The sequence below is a fragment of the Cyprinodon tularosa genome, unplaced genomic scaffold (genome assembly GCF_016077235.1).
Source record: "Cyprinodon tularosa strain WSP-4 unplaced genomic scaffold, ASM1607723v1 ctg188, whole genome shotgun sequence".
NCBI classification, from domain to species: Eukaryota; Metazoa; Chordata; class Actinopteri; order Cyprinodontiformes; family Cyprinodontidae; genus Cyprinodon; species Cyprinodon tularosa.
Window position 1 is genome coordinate 162,649 of NW_024038663.1, and position 24,407 is coordinate 187,055.

Here is a 24,407-nt window from a genome sequence, read left to right on the forward strand (position 1 = left end):
TTTTAATTAGGGTCCTATTGTTTATGAATTAGTGGTACTGATGAAAATAGCAAACATTTCTTTTTCTTAAAAATGCTGATCATGAAAGGGAATCAATAGATTTAAAACTAAAGCAAATGGGTCTTAAAGGTTTTAAAGGTCAAGAGATGGACTCCTTTAAGTTATTTAAATCATATTTATTTCCTAAACAAATTCAGAAATTTTGCTTACATTATTTTTGAATAACAAATTATGTATGAACTGATTAAGTATAAAAACAGTCTGAACTTATTTGCTCCATAAATATCTATATCTTAAGTCGCAGTTACTAAGAAACTGTAATAATGTTCAGAAGCCATTTTTGAATCCTTAATCACAATTTGCTTGTGATATTCCCTCAAGTTATTGATTTAGATATAAAACATGACTTTGCTCCCTACAGTGTTAAACAGTTGAACAAGTAAGACAATACATGCAACAGCAATTATTTTACAAACACACACTTAAGTTTTGTTTCTATGTTTTATGGGGACTTTTCATTAGCATCCATTCAATTGTACAGCCTTAACCAGAACCTTAGCCTTATGCAAACCACTATCAACATATACTTAACCAGAACCAACATTCTATCTAGAGCTTAGAGCCAAACCTAACCCCAACCCCAAGAAGACAACTTTCCTTATTGGACTGGTTGGGTGGTCTCCACAAATGCCTGTAAGTCCAAACAATGTTGGATATTTAACAAGAAATATCCTTAAACAGTCCACACAAGGTAACAAAAACAAGAATATACACACAAGTTTGTATTTCTATCCATCAATCTACCCTAGCCCTGACATGTATCCTAATCATAAGTATTAGTAAATTTCTAACCTTAACCTAAAGTGAATTCATACCATACCTCTAAACTGAATTCCTAACATTAAACATGGGGGTCCACCACATTAGGACCAGCCTTTAGATCCCTCAAAGACTGTTGGTACTCAGAAAGTTAGAAAATATACAAAATCCAGAGCTTTTATATGATCATGTTAGATTTGTAAATTAACTCCTATTAAAGTAAACCTGTTCAGAATTATCAGGTCATTTATTACTGAAGTTCCATGTATAATCTGTTTTTAAGGTTAAAGTCATTAACATACAGTAGCACATTATGGCTGTATAGTTATTTAGTTAATTTTATAATAGCCCATTTAAATCACCATTTATTACAGTGTGTTAACTACATAGGTGATATTTTAATATGTTGTTGACATCAGGAATGCTGTTTGCCTCCATTAGATTTCTTCTTTCTTTAGATATCAAATTCATCAATCCAGTGGCTCACCACAATTCATGGCAAAAACCCAATTATTAAAGTGTTGGCCAGTGGGTTAGAGGAGTGTGCAGAGCTTGTGCTCTGAGAAGGTTGCAAGTACCCGGCTTGATACCCACAAGCTGCACTCCCGTTCCCTGAGCAAGACCCTTAACCCCACACTGCTCCCCGGACACCACACAATGGCAGCCCACTGCTCCCAGAGGGGATGGGTTAAATGCAAAGATAAAAGATACATTTCTCCAATGTGAGCTCAATAAAGTTCTAATATTATTATAATTATTATCATTACTATAATTAATTATTTTTAAAAAGTATGATTTCAGTATTTTGCTTTTTCCCTTCAGGGCAGTCTACTTATACTAACTTTTTTTTCTACAACTTTTGATAGAAATCAATATAAGAAATTATTTGGATCTGAACAAAAATAAATATATATTACTAAATATATATTCCTATTAAGCAATAGGAAGGACCAATCATGCAGAGATCTCTAAGCCAGCAGCTCAAGCTGGTACACCTCAGGGCTTCTGGTGTCCTCCACAGAACTTTCCTCTCTTTCGCCATTTCCTCTGTCTGTTAGGGTGTCTGGGGTTTTGCTGTTTTCCTGGTGTGAGTGAGCTTCCTGTATCAAAAAGGATCTTATCTGGTGGCTGGGCCAACCTGTGTTGCTGCACAACTGAGAACATTTATCAATCAGTATAACTTGTGTGTATATAAGGAGGTGAAGGATCATCTATCTTCGATGATTATCCCTCATGGTTTTACCTGTGTGTGCAATTTATCTCCCAGGTCTGGAAGGTGTTTTGTACTTTTTTGGGAACCAAGAGTCCTCTCAGTTCAGATTTTCATCCCCAAACAAATGGTCAATCCACACGCATGAACCAGGAGCTTGAGGCATCCCTCTGCCGCCTCTGTTCATCACACCCATCATCATGGAATACTCAGTTGCTTTAGGGCAGGGGTGTCAAACTGGTTCCAGAAAGGGCCGAGTGGCTGCAGGTTTTCTTTCCAACCAAGCAATAGCACACCAGACTCCAGTCATTTCATAATGTCATCATGTTCAGATTGGACTCACTTGATGAGATGATAGGAGTCTGGTGTGCTATTGCTTGGTTGGAAAGAAAACCTGCAGCCACTCGGCCCTTTCTGGAACCAGTTTAACACCCCTGCTTTAGGGGAATATCTCATACTTCCTCTGTTACTGGTCTGTCTCCATTTGATTCCTCCCTAGGATACCAACCTCCCCTGTTTCCATCTAATGACTAGGACATTGCAGTTAACTCTTTCAAACACCACATTCAGCACTTCAGACAGGTTAGGAACCCAGCCGTTTATGCCTTGAACCAGTCAGGGGAAACACATCTGGCGTCTGGCTGATCGGAGAAGGATTCCTGCTCCCCACTACTCACCTGGACAAAAGTTTGGCTATTGACGGGTGACTTTTAAACAAAGTCTCTCCCAGATTCATGAGTCGATTTAAAATCCAGGGAGTGTCCAGTCACTCTGTAGGTCGCCTCAAGCTGCTGGATCATTTAAACATTCATACTGTTTATCGCATCTGTCTGATCAAGCCTATCCTGTCTAGTTCTCTTTGCCTTCTTCCCATCCACCAGCCTGGGACATTGGCGGGCACCCGGCCTTCACTGTGCAATTTTGGATAATCGTCACTAGGGAAGCATCTGGTTGATTGACAAAAACTACAATTCAACATGAAATTGTCTCTGTCTCTGCAATGTATGTACCAGTGAGGTTGCTGTAAATTACAGCCAAGGCCTTACCCAGCACTTAACAATGTACATCAGGCATGTTCAAAGTTGGTCCTTAAGGGCCACTCTCCTGCAGGTTTTAGAAGTTTCCCTGCTTCAGCACCCCTGATTTCCATTGATAGCTGATCAATAGGCTTTTGCTGAACTCCAATAATCACAATCAGCATTACTGAAGCCAATAAACATTGAAAACCTGTAGAACAGTGTCTCTTGAGGACAGATTTCGGGCAGGCCTGCTGTACATGTTCCACAGTTATCAGGACAACAGCTTTCTAGCAGTATTTTTGTATATGTGTAACACAAGTTGCATTTTAATCACCACAAAAAAAAGAAAAAAAAGAAAAATTCCAGCTTGCTTGATGCTAGTGTTTCCAAGAGGCTTGAGAGAATATCACTCCAAGTTGGGGTGGGGGTGGGTGGCATCCACCCATTCTCATGTCTGGGACTGGTGTTCTTTTTGTATTCTTCTCTTGTCAGCCAATCCCAAATTGTCTCAATTGGATTCAGATCAGATGAACACACAGGGTGGTCCAAAAGAGTGTTGTTATTTCTCTGTAAAAAGTATTTTGAACTGCAGCGTTGTCTTTTTGCAAAAACCAATCATTACCTCACAAAAGATGGCCCTCAGTCATGAGGTACACCCCTGCAATATCTCCACATAGTCAGCAGCCATTCGATGTCTCTTCACAACCTGATACTCCATTGTACCATTCAAGCAAAAAAGCTCTCAGATCATCATAGTGTCCCTTTCAATGTGTCATCTAGAAAACACCTAAGATAAGATCTCCTTGTCATGGTTAATCTTTTTATCACCAGAGAATAAACCTTTCTTCAACTTGGCAGATTGAAAAGTGGAAGAAAGGTTTATTCTTTGTTGATAAAAAGATTAACCATGACAAGGTTATGGTTAATATTGCAAATATTTTAGCAATATTTGCAAAAATATTACAAATTGGAAATAATTATTTTGTCTTAATCTCATAACTTAATGCATTTAAAAACTATGCCTACAACCTTCTACAATTCAAGAAAATGTATTTGCAAATTTTTGCTATTTTGCAACTTGTGTTAAATGTTTTATCATGAGTGTTTGACCTGTGATGTTCATTTCATTTCTCTAAAGGTGAGCATACACTGTATGATATTTTTGAGCCTTGTACTCAGCTACAGCTCAAACTGCACAGCGATAACGTAGGGTTTGAATATTCACAGTGCACAATGTTTTTTCATACACTGAACAGCCCGATGATCTGATGTGATCTACCTGCTCACAGTGTATGTCCAAAAACTGCATGTCAACTCAGTGGTGAGAGATGGCACTGGTGGTACTTGTCAGTATGGATGAACAACAAGAAGAATTCCCATATTTGCACATGCACAGTAGGGTGGGTTCAGCTCGTAGACGCTCGTAGCTCTGCTTCAACCTTAGGTTTAGCTCACAAACACCTCACAATGGCACACTGAATTTAAAACATGCAAAATTTTCCCCAGACTTTAAAATTCCTGATCGGGAGGTAATTATGAGAGGCTAATAGCCCCTCAATACCCCCTGTATGCTACATGACGCAGGATGCACTATGAGGCTAAAACTCAACCCGATTCAAAAAATTCTTGCAGGACTGGAGAATCGGCCAGAAAAGGCCAAACCCATGTATATTGTATGCCCAGCTTGATACTCTGGTAATCTCTCTAGAGTTGATGACATTCAAAGACTAAAAAAAAAACATTTTTTTCTTTTAAAAGTAATCTATGAGTAAAATTACATATGTCTTCACATTGTCTTCTAGCAGAACAATTTCGGATTTATGGCCAAATAAACAAAGAAAGCATCACCAAGCACAAAATATGAAGTCTGTTCAGTTTTGTTTTGTTTTTTGGAAAAAACAGTCCTCAGACTTAAATCATACAAAAGATTTATTGGGTGGGATTAAGACAATATAAGAGAAAAGCAATAATGAAAGATTTTCCAAAAAAGGATTAGTCAAAGACTACTCTTTGTTTGCTCTAACTTGGTTGAAATGTTTTAGGAGTAGAACAAGGGTTACCCTGCCCACTATCAGTTTAAAAATTTAGAGTAGCTATTCTGTGTAGTATCATTGGGAGTTGGGTCAGCGTGTTTCAGAACTAGGCCACCCCTGGATATCGTCGAGATACTGCCTATTTTTACTTTGTGTCCATAAAGATGTCTAGTGTGACCAGATGTACTGGTCACACATCCAGGTCAGATTGCCTCCCTCAGAGATCTCCAGAATGCAGGGCCTTCCTCTGATGTGAAGGTATTCTTTTATTTTCTTCTGAGTTTTCCGCCATGCTGACCCCTTCAGACATCTGATGCTCAAGTACTTGTTAATGTCTGTGTTCCTATGTGTTATTTTACGAAATCTCCTGTAGTGAAAAACTGTATTAACACAGAGCAGGCAGAGATAGGTATATGCATTTTGCTGTTTCTTTTTATTCTCGCCAGAATGAATAATTAAAGTGCCATTACTTGGGGTAATAATGGCTTCAGATGCAGGAGTTCACTCTGCAACGAAAGGGTTGCTGGTTTGAGCTCCGGATTTCTCTGCCATGTGTTGTTGGCTACTTCTTGTATCCTATTGATGGTGGTCAGAGGGTGTGCAGCATCCTTGCTTCTGTTAGTTAACTCCACGGTAGCTGCTGCTGCAATGTAGTTCGCCACTGAGTGTTTTTCATGAATGGCTGAATTCCTGAATTTCTTGTTAAGAGCTTTTCAGTTTCCCGAATGTATTGTAAATCACTTTTATATAAATTCCATTTTCTAGTATGATCTCTTTTGTTAACTAACCTCATTGAAGTCCATATTTTGTTTTCCATTTTCTTGGCAAAAGAAGGTTTTAAAAACATTTTCCAGGAGGGGTACTTATAATTGGGTCACCAGTGTTTTACATTTTAATTTTGAACCAATGTTTAAAATTAATATTTTTTAACATGCTGGAAAAATACCCAAACTAAACATTGGATATTTCTTAAATATCTGTAATTAGAGTTATACCTCACTGTTATACACGAAATCTATTTTATCATTTTCCATGCACATGCACCAGGAGTACTATTAAAATAGAAGCATGCACTGGAAATTAGACTCACTAAATTCATGAAACTAGACTAAACAGAAAGGGATTGTAACAATTTCAGGATAACTTGTCTATGATGAAGGGAGGTCATGCATGACAAAAAAAAAAAAAAGAAAACAGGATAAGCATGAGTATGAAATAAAACTCACGAGTCTTCTTCAAGCATCTCTACATCTACGAATACGATGATCCCAACTCTGAAAATGTTAATGATGCAATGAAACCACAAAAAAAACCAATCTTTATCCTTCCGACATATGATTGCATTCCTTTAACTGAACATAAATAATTGCAGTCATTTTTGTGTTAACATTTAGGGAAAATGTGAAGGAGTAATGCATAAGCAAAGGAATGCATAAGCAAACTACACTCTACAAAAGCTTTGAATATGTAATTAAGTTTCGTCCTGTATGTGTTGGACATGCAATTAAAGAAACAAATCCAAAATAGATGATGTTAGATCCAAATAGATCTGCAAGGATAATATTAGCGATAGATGGTAAAATAACAACAGTGGTTTTGAGGATAACAAAAGGGGAGCAAGGAGCTTATGCCAAACTTAACTGGTATTCTCACAGCAGGGGACGTACAAGGAAGCTTCTCCTGACAAAATTATTAGAGACACTGCCTGAAGTCTAAAAACTTATTTGTTTCAGGTCAGTATCAAGGACCATTCAAGCTGCTAAAGAAGTATGTATTCCTTGCCAGGTTATTAATGTCCTTGCTTGTTAAGAACAACTATTTTCATGCAAAATTTAAACCAACAGTCGACAGAATGTCAAGGCAATACAATGCTTGCTTTTGAAATTCCATAGCCTTTGCATAATTTCCAGATCAAATATTATTTGATTATTTTTATTTTCAATTATGTTGAAAGTTTACTTAATCAAAAAATTTGTTCCATGTAAATATGAAAACAGTTCATAGGCTGAAGGAGCCTAGGCCTATGAATTGGAGGGGGGCAACAAAAAGTATCTGTACTTAAGATATAACTGGCAGGCAGTGCCACTGTTCATTGCACTTTGTTTACTTCTTTTAATATATTTTAAAGTCTGTTGTCTTTGTTCATTTCTCTGCATGACAGGTACACATTTATTGTCTTAGTTGTAATTACATAGGTGCATAAGTATACTTCTGGCATTTTTTTTTTGTAAAAGTACCTTTATAGATTCTTCTGTAAAATATTCTTGATAATTGACATTGTTGGTATTGTTGCATTTATGATGAACATATATTTGTATAAAACAAGTATTTCTTTCTGAAATAATATTAAAAACATATTAATTAAAATAGAACAAAATAAAATCAATTTGTGATTAATCATGCGTTAAAAGTTGACATTCGCACCTTCAATCACAGTTTAGTATTATAATTGATTGACTGGCCTACTTACGATATGATATGCCGAATGACAGCTGTTTTAGAAGTTTATTAATTGTTCAATGCTAAAATGTTGAAAAGGTTCACATACTGAAGGGATTTGAGGCTATGTCACCACAAATAATTTCTGCCTAATGCACCAAATGGTTAGCAGTACCCCACTTCTGACTTGCCCTCGTGGAGGAAGGATGCTTTTCTCTGTCTCCAAAACCATCCCCAGAGCACCCTGCTTATTATGGATCTGGTCAGCCCAAGGCAACTGATAACTTTTTTTGACTGCTTGATAAACATCACATCATATTATCAAGGACAATGGCCTCTGTTACATTGCTACATCAACCTACTTTGAACAGGTTTAAGTTCAAATGTATTTAAATTCAAACTCAAAAAAATAATTGAATAAACTTGAACTTTGTACACACTCAAATGCACATACACATGTTCATAGATATAAACGTGCAACTTCTCACATACTGCCTTCACCCTTTTCCTGCAAAATGTTATTTTGTATCTGTATTGCTTTGCGCTGAGGTTTTATAAAATCTCACACTAGATCCTGCTAAGGATAATGTTTTTTTTACTGCTCCTCTTACTAACTATGATCCTTTTATCTTTTTGTCTTAAACGTATAGAATTTCATCTTGTATTTCCAGGTGGAACATCTAAATAAGTGGTCCTCCTAATTGTCAATCCTTCTCGTGACAGGTTTACTTAAGGCCGTCCTATGTGCTCATCCCTGTTAGCTCTCTTTTTCTGCGCATGTGCACTTTCAGCCGTATATCCGTGGTGAGCTACAGTTTCAGACAGTCATTAAAGCTCATCTTTCTCACCATGGTTCTTTGAAAATAGCAGAGGATCATAAGAGAAAAAACTGTCTACAAAGTGTATGAGTAGAAAAGAAAGGCCTCAGAAAAGGCAGATATATCCCGGAATGCTTTGCACAGAGAGCAAATTATGGGATTTGCTGTCACTGTGGCCCGCTGTCACTAGTAAACAGATAAATGGAGGCAGAAGATGTCTTTCAGTCATCAATGCACACATTCAGCAACACACAGGAGCTCCTTCAAGCTGTGCACCATTTCATTTACAACACCTGTCCTATCAACGAGGAATCGGAATCAGAAATACTTTAATAATCCAATGGAGTCATGTAAAAGTCATGTAAAACTTTCGTTACATTACTTCATCTGAAATAGAGTAGGACCAGTTTGATATAACACAATTTCATGCAATATATATATATATATATATATATATATATATATATATATATATATATATATATATATATATAGGGGGTCCCCACTCCCTCTCAGTTTGGGGGTCCCTTGCATTGCAGACCCTTGCACTTAAGCATTCTACCTTACAATTACAATACTCTTAGTAAGAATTTTTGTATAGATATCACTATTTACATTTCTGCCAGTAGGAATGACCTTTTAAGTAATCTGGAATCAAACTTGTACAGTAATAACAAAATTTTACATGTCTACAAGTTTTTAATCATTTTAGGAGGCCTTTTCACCATAATTTTGCTAAACTTGATATGTAGAGTATTTCAGATATCTTTAAAGTGAACATTTCAGATACCTGACATGTAATTCCGACTAGTAAAAATTATGTTAGTATTTCTAATAAAGAAAAAAAAAAAAAAAACCCTTTTAGTTTTAATGTTTTGTACCAACATGTTTTTTATTAACTTTTGCATTTCTCTTACTTGTTCATGGTTTAATTACTTTTATTTGTGCCATGGAATATGCAAATTAATAGAATTAATAGAAAACCAGTTATTTTTACTCAAATAATTGCACAAAAACAGATGTTGGAGATATATGCTTTAGTTAAAAATAAATAAATAAATAAATAAATAGAACATTAAAGCACATTTTCATAATGAAGGTAAATTATTTGTAATACAAATGTTTCTTTATGACATTCTTTCTATATTGAATCAAAGGTATTAGCAAAGACTTCCAATAAAGAACTAATATTTTGAAAATGAGAAGAAACAGAACTTTCTGCTCTTGCAAAGGAACTTTTTAATTACAAACTTACAGTGCAGGTAAGCAAATGTGTTTTTTGTTTTGTTTTTGCTTGTTCCTTTTTTGCCTTGTCTTCACATTTATTTTGCATTTATATAATTTAAAGCTTCTCGGTACAGTAAGACTTTGAATGTATGTTTTGCTTTATCAAGCTCTTTTTGTTATATCCACAGTTTTCTTCACTTCAGGGAATTCTGAGCAGATACAGTGAACACTATCTTTAATGCCCACTGTGTGCCCAGCAATTTTCCTAATTAAGATTACTGGCCTACCTCAACATGCATCAGAGGTTTTGATGAAGAAATTAAATGCAAAATAGATCAATCATTAACAAGTTTCAAACTTAATTTAAATGCAAACTGGCAAAACTGGTAAAATTTTAATTGTATTGAATTTTAGTGGGATTATTTCAAACATGAAAAATGTGAAACAGTGATAGTGTGGACAAGGATGAATATTCTCCACACACAGAAAGTCAAAAATCACACCACATGCAGGTGGAAAAATGAACAGTTTTAGCCCCTAATTGGAAAAAAATACTTGTTTATAAAATTCTACCTTTCTAATTATATGACATAAATATTCACTGAGATGATTTATTTAGTTTTATTTGAGGATTTAAAACTATTCATGGTAAATGATTAAACTTGAACCAAAAAATGACTGGGAAAAAAAGAAATAGATGCAGTCATTTTATGTTACTATGTAACTAATTTATAACTAAAATTGGGTTAATTTGTTTTGTTTTTTCATGCATGTTTAATATTTAAAAAATTCCCTCCTAAGTGAATGATGGTTGTTTAGTATTAAGTCTTTGACCTCATGTTAATCTCCATTAATGTTAAAACATCTCCAAATTATTGAAATCCTAATATCATATTTTTACTTTAAACTGATAATGTCTAAATCAGGCCTGCCAGAAGTTTGTCCTTGAGGGCTGCTGTCCCGCAGGTTCTAAAAGTTTTCCTGCTTCAGCTCATATTTTATGTTATAATGGAGACAAAGAAAAATAAGCTTTTTTTGAGAAAAAAAAAATCAACGGATACATTGGTATATGTGGGAATTTTAATATGATGCTGCTAAGAAACAAAAGTACATATAAGCCAAAGAGCCAGAGCTATTATTAACACTGTCATTATTAGTAATGTACTGTGCTTATTCCTCACTTGCATTAACACAAGCTTGAAAATATAGTTTAATACCCTTTTAACAACTTCACTGCAGCTATTGTATTTGCCAAAGGTTGGCTTTCTGGTGGTCTGCTGAAGAACTCACATATGACCGATTTGTTTCTGTGAGTGCACAAACCTAACAGCTAAAAGAATGCAAACAATTAGAAATGCAGTACAGGGCTTCGTATGGTTTTCAGCAATGTGTCCAAAAAATTTGAAGGTGCTTTCAAGAACCATTTGTTGAGAAACACATTTAATTAGTAAACAAGATAAAACAGGATTAAAACATGAACATCTCAAACCCTGAAAGGCGAGGAAAACAATTCTGAACCAACAAAAGTAGGCTATAATTAAAGTACATTTCTACCTTTAAGTTAAGCCGAAGGTAAACGCATTTGGATTTCGGTCCACTTTTGAACCAAAGCACCACACACCTCAGAAGAACCGCCTCAAATGGATACATTTAATACTGTGGTTTAATCTAAATGAAATCTTGCTCACCTTAAAGCCATTTTAAGAACCAATGAATTAAGTAGATAATGTAACCTTGGGGGGAAATAAAGTTCAAATAAGTTTTTATATCTGATAATACACAATCACTGTAAAAGGATGCAAGGAAAATACATAATTACGATTTTGCTGATTTTATTTTACTCATTACTTTTAGGTCAGAGTTAACTGAACAACCTTCTTGCCTCTGATTACGTCACCTATTTTTATGAATATGTACAGTGTACGGATAATGGGGGGACTTTTTATGCACAACGCTTTAACTGACCCTTGTGTGTTTATGTTGTAAGTTTTATTTATATTGTGCAATATATAAACTCTGAAACTGAATGTAGGACAATGATATTGGTCTTCCACAAAACTGCTAGGGGTTTTATAGTTGAAGAGCAAAGAGTAGTGCGACTGTTTAAAGGTATAGTGAAGGATTTTCCTGAATTTTTGAAAAGACCTGCCCACTCCACTTTTAAAAAAAGTGCAGAACCCTTTACCCTCTCCCAAAAGGAAACGCATATAAAAGGCGTGCAAGAGCATGCACAAGCCCATTCTTGCACAATCTGTTTAAAATTAGCTGTTTGCATTGGTCATACAAGCTTACTTTCCAAAAGAACATTTGCAATTTATTCACTATGTCAGACTCGACCAGCGGTAAGCAAAAATGTGGACGAGCATGTAGGACGGCCTTATGTAAACATGAGGACCACTTATTTTGATGATCCACCCAGAGAAACTACATCCTCCACTATAGCTTTACTGGAAAAAAAGCAGCTCGAGGGTTTGGGCTTACGTGCTGCGCACCTTCAACACGCACTTTCACTATAGTAACTGGCACACACAGGCTACAGACGCCATTAATGAGTGCGTCAGTCATGGAAGTCTCTGGAAGAGGAGAACATCAAGCTACAAATGCAGATAGAGAGCAGTTTAAATTGTTGATGACAACAGTGAGGAATATATGTATTTTCATGTGGAAATATTTCAGCCCAGCCAGCTACTCAGAGGGCAAGGGAACATCAACTAAAAATAAAACGTTTATTCAGTGTTGATTTCTCAGTGTTGGATGCTGAACTTTTTTATATTTTTGCTGGAACAGAACACCACAGCTCAATGCAGCAAGTTGGTACAGATCAGATCACATTTTCAAAATAAAATCATAATTAATTTTCTCTGGTAACTTGCCCTAACCCCTTGCTCACACTGGCTCCGGTGTGGTTACCGAGCCGACGGAGACCGCAACTCCCGCACACCCCCTCTCACACCGCCCTTTTGACTACGGTGTGGTGCAGCTCTGCGGCTCCGGCAACAGGTCCGGAGATTTAACTCGCGAGAACAGAAGTTCACTTGAGTTCATGTAACTTCACGCGATAACACGGCCCAAATAAGCATATTTGCGAGAGCTTGTTGCGAAGGGCTCCGGCACGCCGCAAGGATAGCTTTCTTGCGGAATTTTCTGCAGCGCCGGAGTGTCTCGGTAACCGCAGCCGGACAGCTCAGCAGCCGGTGAGAGAGGTTTACGTCTTTTTAATGACTTGGAATCACTGCGGCGCCGCACCCACCGCACCGCAACAGTAAGACCGGAGTCGGTGTGAGCCGGGGGTTACTTCAACAGTCACCATAATGGTCCCTCAAAAAGCCTCAGAATGCCCCATTCTTATTTACAACTGTTGTAATATTGTATACTCCTACATTTATTTATTCAATATAATTGCTTAAATGTCCATATTTTATCTTGCTTATTTAATATTTATACTTCATCTTATTTATAGCTATTTTTACAATTTCATACAATGACATTGGGATAACCTGGAACCTGCAAAACTAATTTACTTTTAACATGTTGAAATAGCAAATAAAACTCCTTGAAACATAATGATGAAATGGAATTACTATTATTTTTTTTTATCATTTTTATTATTTCACTATGATTCTTCACCTAAGGGAAAACAGGATAGTGAGTAAAAACAACCCCCTTCTGTGCCAAGCAGCAAGAAGAGCATTGAGCAGAGAGATAGAGGGAGAGCAGTGACCATTTTATAAAATGAAGATCACACGTCAGAACTGTATGTGTTTTAAGAGTCAATGTTTATTACATGTTACTTAAAGTATTGTGTAAGATAATAATAAAAATATGTTCAAAAGCTTTCTATAACAAGAGTGAACAGATTAGGCACCATCATCAACATAATAATGTAATAGGGTCTGGGTGTCTATTTCAAATACTGAAGTAAATATTAAGTAACTTATTTCAATTACACTGGAACTTCTTTTGTACAAATTTCTAACCCTTTATGGTGCTGTTACATCTTGACGATTTAGCCAGCGTATGTCCATGTACAAAAAATTTGGCAAAAACTCTGGCATACATCAGATAATTAATGGGTAAGTTTTCTGTAAGTTATGAGCACGCTGACCTTGACCTACGGCAAGTTAAAAATTTCTTGACGTATGCCAGCGTATAAGTTACAGTTAAGCATTGTCAAGTTACTGCAGTTACTAGTTACTTAAGTTATTCCTAAGTCACGGTGTCTAGCTTATACAATCTGTATCATGCCCATTAAAGGGTGAGCATGAAAGTGAGTGTGATGGATCCTTGACTGCGATATTGGGACTGCGGAGTTTAGAGAAATCTTGTGATTTTGAACTAGACTCGACTTTATTAATCCCTTGGGATTACTCCTTCAGGGTAATTCTGGATCCAGTAGCTTATATAGGGTATAAAGAGTTAAAGCAAGGTGTCATTAAAGATAAAAAAAAAAAAGTACGACAGACAATTTAAAAAAAAAGCTTATATAATACAAAAAACATTAAAAAAGACATTTTTTTTGATTATTTGAATACTCTATGTATATGCCCAAAATTGAAAAAATACATAGAAAGTTCATTGTATGCCAGCATTTTATAAGATTCTGGAACGTTGGCATAAGCTGGCTAAATCGTCAAGGTGTGACAGCACCATTAGATCGAAGCTTAAAAAAAAGGATGAAATAAAAATCAAGTTTATATTGCCTGAAATGTCTGGCAGAGAAGGAGAAACAAAGAAATGCACCGTCTAGCCCAGGGCTCGGCAACCCGCGGCTCCGGAGCAGCATGCAGCTCTTTAGCGTTCCCCTTGCGGCTCCCTGGAGCTTTTTCAAAAACTTCTAAAAAATCAAGTTTTTTTTTTCTTTTGTTTTAATATGGTGTGCAGGAGGTCAAACAAAAAATTATTATGTTTTCCAATGCTGTAAACATTTGTATAATAAATAAATTTAAACAATAATTTGCGTCATAGCCATCGAGATCAGTGGTCATAACTTGCAACCAGCGCTGCGCAGTGCCAGGCTGCTGGAGTGTCTCGGACCATAGATCCCAAAGGGGGAAAAAGGAAGATAGCTGATGAGGAAAGAGAATTCAAAGAATAGACCCAATCATTTTCTTTCATTATCAGTGCGGAAGGATTGACTGTATTTTTGCTTGGTAATGAGAGGTTGGCAAAAAAAATAAAAATAAAAATTTGGAAAGGCATTTCCAGGGAAGGTAAGCTAAATATGCAGCCGACAACCAAGCTGGGAGGAAGAGAAAAATGGTGATTGAAGAACTTCTGGATAAATTAGAGGAGAACAAATGTAGATTTAAGAAGTGGATTACATCACCAAACTCCACTACTGCTGCTAGTTTTTTTGCAAGGATGGAAAACCGTCCACAGATCGAACAGCTTGAGCTCTGATGCAGGGATGGAAACTGTCTTCCATTTTTTCCCCAAATCCTAAAAATATAAATCACACCAAGGAACGCTGGGATGGGGGATTTCAGGGTTAGAGAGCTCTGCTCTGATGGGTGTCAGTTCCTGCTTGGTTCCTCATGACTCAATCAACTCCTTCCAACAGAAACACGTCCACCATAGAAAGATTTCTCTATTGTGTTTCTATAATTTCATCAATGCAACAAAACTTAAACCGCGCGGTGAAGGGCGGTTAAGCGGCGCGCGGTTAAGCGGCACACAGTGAAGCAGCGCGGTGAGAGTGTTCACTGCTCATCCCTCACCTCATGCTGCTATGTGACATTTGCTCGAGGATAAAGATTTAATCATGAATGCTTATTATATATTTAAGCCCACATAGTCATTTTCTACAGTGGGATAATACACTTCGAGCCCGTGTTTCCATACGAGGCATGTATAAGACTTTTACATTTTTACGGCTCTAGACAGATTTACTTTTTGTTTTTTTTTGGTCCAATATGGCTCTTTGAGCAGTTTGGGTTGCCAACCCCTGGTCTAGCCTATTCAAAAGTCAGAATAATTTTGCTTTTGCTCTTTAAGATTTAATTAATGGAATTAAAAACATTTTCTAGCGTGACACCGCTGAGCCCACCTTGAAGTGACGGACTCTTGACTTCAGTATTTTTTGGGCTGAGTGTACGGCCCTGTGTGTTTGCCTCCTTTCTGACTTCTTTTTATTTTTTTTGCACGTTCTTCACACTAAACCATTTTTGAACAATGCCGTAATTAAATTTTAGATATTAGTCAAAGACAACAGACGTATACACAAAAGGTAGTTTTTGAATTAAGGTTTTTATTAGTAGGGATTTAAAAAAATCCAAACCTCGCAACACCAAGGCATTCTTACTACCATGGCTGTTCTCTCAAGAAATCGCTCAGTGAAGAACACAAAACCAATTATTAAAAGGTTCTTAAAAGCTAGAAATCTAGCAGAGATTCCAAAAAAAAAAATTCTGGTACCAGTGAAAAATAATTCACCAGCCTGGAGAGGGTTACAAAGCCATTTCTAAAGCTTTTTGACTCGAGCAAGCCTTAGTGAAAACCATTGTTCACAAATGGCAGAAAACGGTGGTGAAGCTTTCAAAGAGTTATGACAGTTCTTTGTCATTTATGAATGTGCTTGTTAAACCATGGTATTATCTATCTCTTAAGTTAAGTTTAATACAATAAAATACAGAGGGTAATTCACAGAAAGATGATCTTTCTTAACAGAGAAAACTCTGGTAGTGTTCATCCGATTGTCCTTGATCTTAGAAAACTGTAATATCTTGATATGGTTGGAGGCAGTAATGTGTCATCATTTACAAAAAAGATGTGTATGATGCAATGATGTGCGATGTGATGATTTTGCAGGGTGTGACTGCAGATGTATTAAAGTTTCTTTTAACTGTTATTCAGCCTCACTGACAAAGCAAATCCGATGGTAAGCGCTGCTATTGTATCCCGGCAACCTATCTGGTCTGAGTAAGATTAAAAGGATAGATCAGGATTTTGGACATGAAGTTGTGTGAAACGTTCACCGTCTGTAGCTGAGAGGCAACAGTGTCCCTACTTGTCACTGAGCCTCCTGCTGTGAGAAACAGCCGGTAACGCCCCAGAGAAAAAGTAGTTCTGGTGCAGTACGGGGGCACAAATAATCAAAGGTTTCTATGCTAGAAAAATGATGCATGTGTTTTGTAAGACTATTTCAACATTGCTATGTCAGACCTTGATAACAATTAGAGCTATTTTTTGGCCACTATCTCTCCCCCACATATTGCGGAAGAAAGTACTTGCAAACAGAAATGAATTAAACTTCTCATCAACTCACCAAATGGTTAAGTTACTTTTAAAACTGAACTATTAGGCCATTATAGGGTGATGAAAAGCCCTATAGATCCAATATATTTTTTCTAACAGTATTAATGCATATGAAATGCATAAAGTGGTAGCTGAAGACTGAAGAAAAAATTGGTGAGTTTGTAAGAAACCGGATCTAAGCACCTGTAGGTTTTTGTGCGAATGCGCTAAGGTTTAATCATGGGGAAAATGCTGAATAGTGGTTGTGAGGAGCCAAAGGCCTTTTGAAGGCATTTAAATATACATCATAATTGCAAAACTCTTTTTTCTAGTATCAGTTACATTTTTGGGTTGTCAGATTCTATCCAGGTACTATATGTGTTACACTTTTGAAAATGATCGGTCAACTCACCTCCAGTGCAACACTTTTATTATTGCAGAAACCACAAAACAGAAACATACAGCAGGTTATAGGAGGTGCTTGGTGCATTCGCTCTAAACTGCTTCACAACAGGCTGGCCAACTTCTTCTTCTGGCCAGAGCATCTGCAACTGGTACACACTGCACTCAGCGCCTTCTGCTGGCGAAATTCATATTATTCCAAAGTAATAGATTCTACCAGTGGTTAATTTAAAAGAAAATTACCTTAGATATTGGAATTAAATGGCAGGGGGCAACTTATTTAGTATAAATCTTTCTTTCATTAATGTAAATCTTTCTTTTATAGTGCCACATATGCATCCAGCAAATAAAGTTATACTTATTTAAATGTGATTTTTTTTTTCCTTTTTCTATTCTCAAAAAATTTGCCACTATTTCAAAAATCCTTTTTCACATTGTCATAACACGGCAGTGTCTTGTGAATTTTAAGGAAAATTATGCATTTAGCTTTATGTGACATAAGGCTGAAACATAACTAACCGTGGAAAAAGTGCAGCGCTCTGTATACTGGCATGATGCACTGAAGGTCATCCTGTCAGTTTCATGTTTAGTGTAGGTGAATCTTTATCAGCATAAGCAAGGCATTTGCATAGAGTCAACTGAGATTAAATTATAGTATTTGTCCACCCCTGTGGACAGTGGCATTTCAGAGCTGGAGCAGTCATGTTGCAGAATTGCTTAAAAAATATATAAAGAATGTGGCTGCCAGCTTAGCTGGGGATCAGCCTCTGTATAATACAATGTAAATATGTAGACAGGCAAAGATAGAGCATTTTTTACTTAATGCAGGGTATTGTCCCAAACAATATATATGGAGGGCACTATAGCATGGCAGAAGTATTAGTTTTTCCCAAGATATTGATAAAATCTGACTTCAGTCAGACTAAAGGTCAGTCTCCATGCATTAGTACAATTTTTTTTTACCTCATTACCATGAATAACTATCAAGACTATCTAATTTCAATGAACAACCTATTATGCTGTGTGTATGTCAACAACCTAATTCTCTATATATTTATAAGGAATAAGGAAAAGCTGACATCAGTTTATAAACAAAAAACATAACTTATCTCTCAATTCTTACGCAGAGCAACTTTGAAATTATTCTAAGGCAGAAGTGTCTTTAAAATATTGTATGACTCTTTAACATGACCGCCATGCCATCCTTTTCCATAAACAACACCCAATCTACAGATAATGTCTACCTGATGTAGTTTTAAATGGAAAACTAAAAATGTATTTGCTTTTTACAGTACATACATTTAAAAAAATCTGACTTCAGTGCAAAAAAAGGTTTCATATTGTTTTTATGTGAGCTGCCATTAACCGACACATTGGCAGGACAAAAATGGAAAAAGAAGATTTTTTTCCAACAATTTTAGATAACATCTCCAGCATTTAGAGAACGTTATAATTTAGAAAAGAATATCCTTTGGTTAAAATAGAGACAATGTGTCTCACTATTTCGTCCAGTGCATTTTGCAATAACTCTCTCTCATACCCTTGCAGAGAAATGTCTCTAGATATAAACAATATACATTCTGAGAAAAAACATGGTCTGCAATTGAAAAGTTCTTTATTATATATTACTGGGCCCTAAAAGGCAGTGAGCTGTGTTCACATCTTGCATGAAGAGAGATACTGAGTGATTTATATTAGCCTCCTCATCTTATGTGCATTTTAGCTCAACAAGACAGAAATTTTCAATTGCGGAGCATGTTTTTTTTCTCAGAATGTATATTGTTTATTTCTAGAGACATGTCTCTAGAAATAAACAATATACATTCTGAGAAATGTCTCTAGAAATAAACAATATACATTCTGAGAAAAAACATGCTCCGCAATTGAAAATTTCTGTCTTGTTGAGCTAAAAGCCTCTTAATGCACATACGAAGAAAATAGTTGATTAGGAGGCTAATATAAATCACTCAGTATCTCTCTTCATGCAAGCTGTCAACACAGCTCACAGTTTTTTAGGGCCCAGTAATATATAATAAAGAACTCTTTACAGTTATCAAAACACAAAGTTGTTATTGGAAAAATTGTGTTCAAACCCTCCAGCTAAATTCCACTGACATGTAGAATCTACATGAAGGCACAATCTGTGTATTTTGCACAACATGGTGTTCTAGCAACCTAAGAATTCCACTGTTTTCATTTTTTAACAAGTTCATACATGCATGTTTTACTGTGGAACTATAAATGTGGAGTATTTGTGCAATAATAATGTAAAGTCAAATTGTCTCTAACCCTTTTTTCTTTCTAAAAATAATAATGGATGCTCCTAAGCTATTAATTTGTAAAATTGTTACAAATAGTTGATGCAAGTGCAAATGTGGTACCATTGAAATAGCTTTTTATTAGGTTTTTTTTTTGCACCAGTATGTTGACTTTGCTGTGAAAAGTTTTTTTTTCACTACCACTTGACTCCAGTCTGTGCTTAGGGTAGCTGGAGGAACCTCTACATTTTGGTAGTTTTTCTGTGGCTTTTACGATAAACTAATACAGTTTTAAATACAAATCAATATCTATGTGCACTAAATGTTCCATGCTTTATTTTTGTGATTTACAAAATAATGTTGCTTGGTAGTGAGAGTATATAACAACAATATAAATCTGAGACAACTGTGTTTTCCCCCACCATGACCCTTCTGCATCTCAGCAATATCTGTGGTATAAAAATAGAGCTTTCATACATCATAGCAAAGCAATAGAAGCATTTAATAATCCATGAAGTGTAATTGTTTGTAGTAAGACAAAATAGGTAAGACTCTGGATTTTTTTTTTACTTGAAGGTGCAGGTTGGAATAAAGTAAATCTGCTCTGTAAATAAATCTTTTTCATGTAAAGCTGTGTTTTGTTGTGACTTTTTTTTATTTAGATCATCTGAGGGACGTGATTGTATCATAATTCTTCATGCATTTTGAACAATGTTGCAATCAGCTTCCTTTAGCCTTCCTTATTGATAGTTTGAAGTTATCATACCTTTCACACTGAATCAGCCAGTCGTATAGCAAAAAATTAGAACCACTGTTAGCCCAAAACAACGTGCCAACAACTTTAGTCCTTTTTCCACTGAAAGCCCTGAGATTTAAAACCCCTAGATTTGCATTACTGAGGTAAAATTAATCCCAGCTAGTGACTATCAGCCAAAGAGAAACTTTACCACACCTTTGGTCCAGCAGGTGGCGGTAATATGACCAAACAAGTGGGTGTCCCTTTATCCTAGTGCCAACCAGCTATGAGTAAATCCCTAAGCTTAAAAAAGTTTGACATTTAACTTTTTATTGTTCTGCATAATGGCTAAAGTTTCCTTAAAACCACAAAAAACTACTTTACATTCTTTTTCTTTGTATTATAGTAACCATGATCATTTACAGCACCAACAGAATACTTTTTTTTAAATTTAAAATGTTATTTATAAATATTAGTCCACATATCCACATCCGCATGTATTATCAAGTAGAAGATTAAGACAGTGGATTCGATAATGGAAGAATCTCCACAAGCCAAGAGACAGCACCCATCTCTCTCATGCAGCCCTTCAAACATATAAGTGTTAAAAAAAAAAAAAAAAGATGTATTAATACATATACTTTTACACTTGCAGTTTTTAACACATACTTCATGAACGGTTTATATTCACTATCAGTCACTAAAGACTAAATCAAGAGATTCCCACTGCTGTTTCTAACCAGTAAGGTTAACTTGCCTAGCAGCCAGACTGTTCTATCACAGTCACTATAAAAACATTTCATAAATAATAGGTAAAAACCGACTGACTGACTGTCCGACGTTACGCCTGCAGTTATCTGGAGCTCCCACTCCAAATACTGGCTGGGTAAGCAGCCTGCATTGGTAATGTACTGCCAAGATATGAAGATCCAGGGCTCTGCTGCTTCGACACAGATATTAAAGTAAGCTACTTCTTTATAAGTATATTATTCATGATTATTATTAATTAATAATAATAATTACTTATTATTAATGAGGGCTTCAATCAAAAACTATTTTGACTTTTCTACACAAAACACCCTGATATTTTATTCAACTGAATCGAACAATTGCTTCAGTTTATATATATATATATATATATATATATATATATATATATATATATATATATATATATATATATATATATATATATATATATATATATATAGCTACAAGGCATATACCTGTAGCAGTTTTTACATTATACTCTAAGCATGAGGATAATTGAATTTTCTGTCTTTATACTAACATTTCAGCTCTGCATAAATAATTGGTTAACAACTGCTATTCAAGTTGCAGCATTTAGTACTATTAAAACATTTGCCACTGAAGCTACTGTTTCTCATTAAGCCAGTTACTTACAAAGAGTGGAATAATCCATGTTCATGGTCCTAGTTTCTTCCTAAAAGTCTGAACCATGACCACAGATACACTTCTGCTGTAGCTTAGATGTCTATCCCGATTCGAGGTATTCAGGTGGAGCCATAGTTTTTAAAGCTGTTGTAAAGAACTTTCTGTTTTTTTCAGCATTTACCATGAGGACTAGCACATACAGAGCACGGTAATATACCTAAACTCCTAGTCGCCCGCATTTGGAATGAGCTACAGTTCTGTTTCCAGTGGCTGTGTGAAAGATGTATAACAATGAGGTAATGAATGTAATTGTGGCAAAACATTTTTATACGACGATGTTGAAAATAAGTCCTGCACTACCGGCACAGCCCACTCCACCTCACTCAACTCGTCAGCAACTAATGTGCTGACAAGTTTAAAACCTTGAAAGAGATAAATCCAGCTTTTTTTATTGTCATTACACTGTCACAACTAAAGAGCAACAAAGATTAACTCTGCATTTAACCCATACCCTTGGGGAACAGTGTGGGGTTAAGGGTCTTGCTCAGGGGCCCAGAGAGTCAGTCCGTGGGAGTGGGGCTTGAATTCAGAACCTCTGGATTCTGCAATGCCCTAACCACTAGGCCACACCTCCCTAAATATCATGATATGTTTGATTTCTCAATAAACACTTGTATAGATCCTGGCAGGAAGGTGCAGTGTTCCTGAAAAATCAACCCTGCATACTTTGCAGGAATATAAAGTCTTTCAGGGAAATTTAGTATACTTAAGCAGCTAACTCCAACTCTGTGCTTTCTTGCCTGTGGCTCTTGAGCCGAAAGGGGAGACACAAGCCGGTTTTGCAAGTTTGTGACCGCTGGCGGACTCAGACTACTTGCTGCCTACGATTCAGAAGGAGCTAAATGTACTTATTTGTTTTTCCTGCGTTTCAAACCAGATTATATACAGTGATTTGTGAACCCGTCTGTTGAAGCAGATGAGAAACTCTTGAATTCCATTCTACCCATGGAACAGCTGGGCCCAAATGCCATTCCTCTGCTGAGCCACATAAGCTGCGACCGGTACCCCACCAGTTCTGCCGCTGCCTGGAACTGTGAAAGCACGGACCTTGAGCCATTGGTTCAGCTCCTGTTTGGAGCTGTATTACCACCATCTGAGTTGCTGCTACAAGCTATCAGCCCCCTTATCAGGACCCTCCTTCTAAAGGCTGAATTATACTTCGAAACTAGGTCGTCTGCGTTGGTTCCGCAGTGAGGTGCAGCAGACACTCTGCTGCACCTCTCCCTCATTGTAGGTGACCGCAGACAGTGCCGCAGACAGGACGCCTCTGATTGGTCAATTCTACATCTGCTCAACACTAAGCGTATCTCCTGTTTGGTACCTTACCAGCTTGTTTTGCTTGTATGACCATGATTGCGGTAAACAATTCATGAAGTTGGACCAGCTAGAAGAGCGAGGTGCGCACAAACGCTGGGACCCTTATCCACTTGGATCTCCCGCTCTTTTTTGCCCTCATATCCCTCCGTTCTCCCTCCCACAAACTTGTCCTGATTTTTCACTGCCTCGGCCATATCTAGACCCACAGCTAGTTTGTAATTTCCTATTTTGCGTTGGGGCGTGTAGGGAAAACCACACTTGAATATTGAGCATAAATGAAAAATGTCTGCATCATACCTGCGACAAGCTCACTGCGACACACTGCTGCAGGAGTATAACCAGCCCTTAAGGCTACTGTAAGTGAAAAAATTAAGCCCTGAAACGTTTCATTCTGTCTGCATCAGAAATATTCAAGACTCTTCGAGGGCTGCATGTTGGATTAGCAGACTGTATTTCAGAGCTGAATCGAGACAGATTTCTTCCTCCAGAGGGAACGGAGCCAACCAAACCGAGCAAAACCCCTGCTCCCCTCCATTCCACTGAGCCAACAAGTAAACATCTCTTCCCTGCTTTCATCTGATGCTTAATAAATACTCTGCTTCGGTGAAAGATAGGTAGAACAGTCATTTAACATGTTTTGCTTTTGTTTTATTTGAAAGAAGTTTTCTGATTCAACCGCTGAAAGAGTTCTGAATCCGTGTATAATTCATTCTTTTGTTTTTCTAATTAAAACCAACAATTATAAAAGCAAAGATGCACTCATTTTCTCAGTAACTGTTTCCAAAATAAAAAATAAAAAACAGATAGTGAGCTGTTTTCCGTTCTCCGATTTTGTGCAAACTACAGTTATAATAATTTAACTAATAATCATCAATTTGATTTGAATGGCCAATTAATTAACTATAACTCCCAGTTCTAGTTCTTTAGTATACTCAGAATCCCCTGCAAAACTTGCAAAACAGAGAGTTACTGCCACACTTTTCAAAGTTGCTTAGTGCTGGTGAAAGTGAGACCACCTTGGGCCATGACAGAGATGTCATTGCAAGGCGACGTATAATCATGAAAGCCAATAAAATATTTTATAAAGGCTAAAAAGTTATTTAGTGTTGTTTAAGCTTAAATACCACCAGTGGACTAAATCACGTGATACTGCTTAAGTGTCAGATTTACAGGTGTATAAGAAATAGCGAGTACAAAGGGTCTAGCTTAGTATGGTATTTTAGTATGTATATGTACAAGAAAATGCAATTAATTGCTAGATTTTTTTTTAATGCATTAAAATATTTCTGATTAATTAATAAAAATTAAACCCTTAAAGTCGCAATCCTACCAAAAAGATACTAAAAGAACAAGATAAAAGACATAAAAAGAACAAAAAAATAATTTTGTGAAGAACTAAAGGTATATTTTCAGGTTCAGTATGGGGAGATGACACCACCTG

The 24,407-nt window shown here is 36.5% G+C and overlaps 1 protein-coding gene across 5 annotated transcripts in view; it reads right to left on the minus strand.

Moving 5' to 3' along the window:
* The window catches only part of nectin1b (nectin cell adhesion molecule 1b), a 263,397-nt gene that overhangs the window by 4,248 nt on the left and 234,742 nt on the right, over positions 1 to 24,407 (minus strand). Inside the window, exon 11 of one of the 5 annotated variants that reach the window (XM_038282819.1) lies at positions 6,308 to 6,355. The exons of the other annotated variants lie outside the window; for them this stretch is intronic. Coding sequence (XP_038138747.1) covers positions 6,308 to 6,355 — 48 coding nt within the window. The remainder of the gene's footprint in view (positions 1 to 6,307; positions 6,356 to 24,407) is intronic. 5 annotated transcript variants of the gene reach the window in all.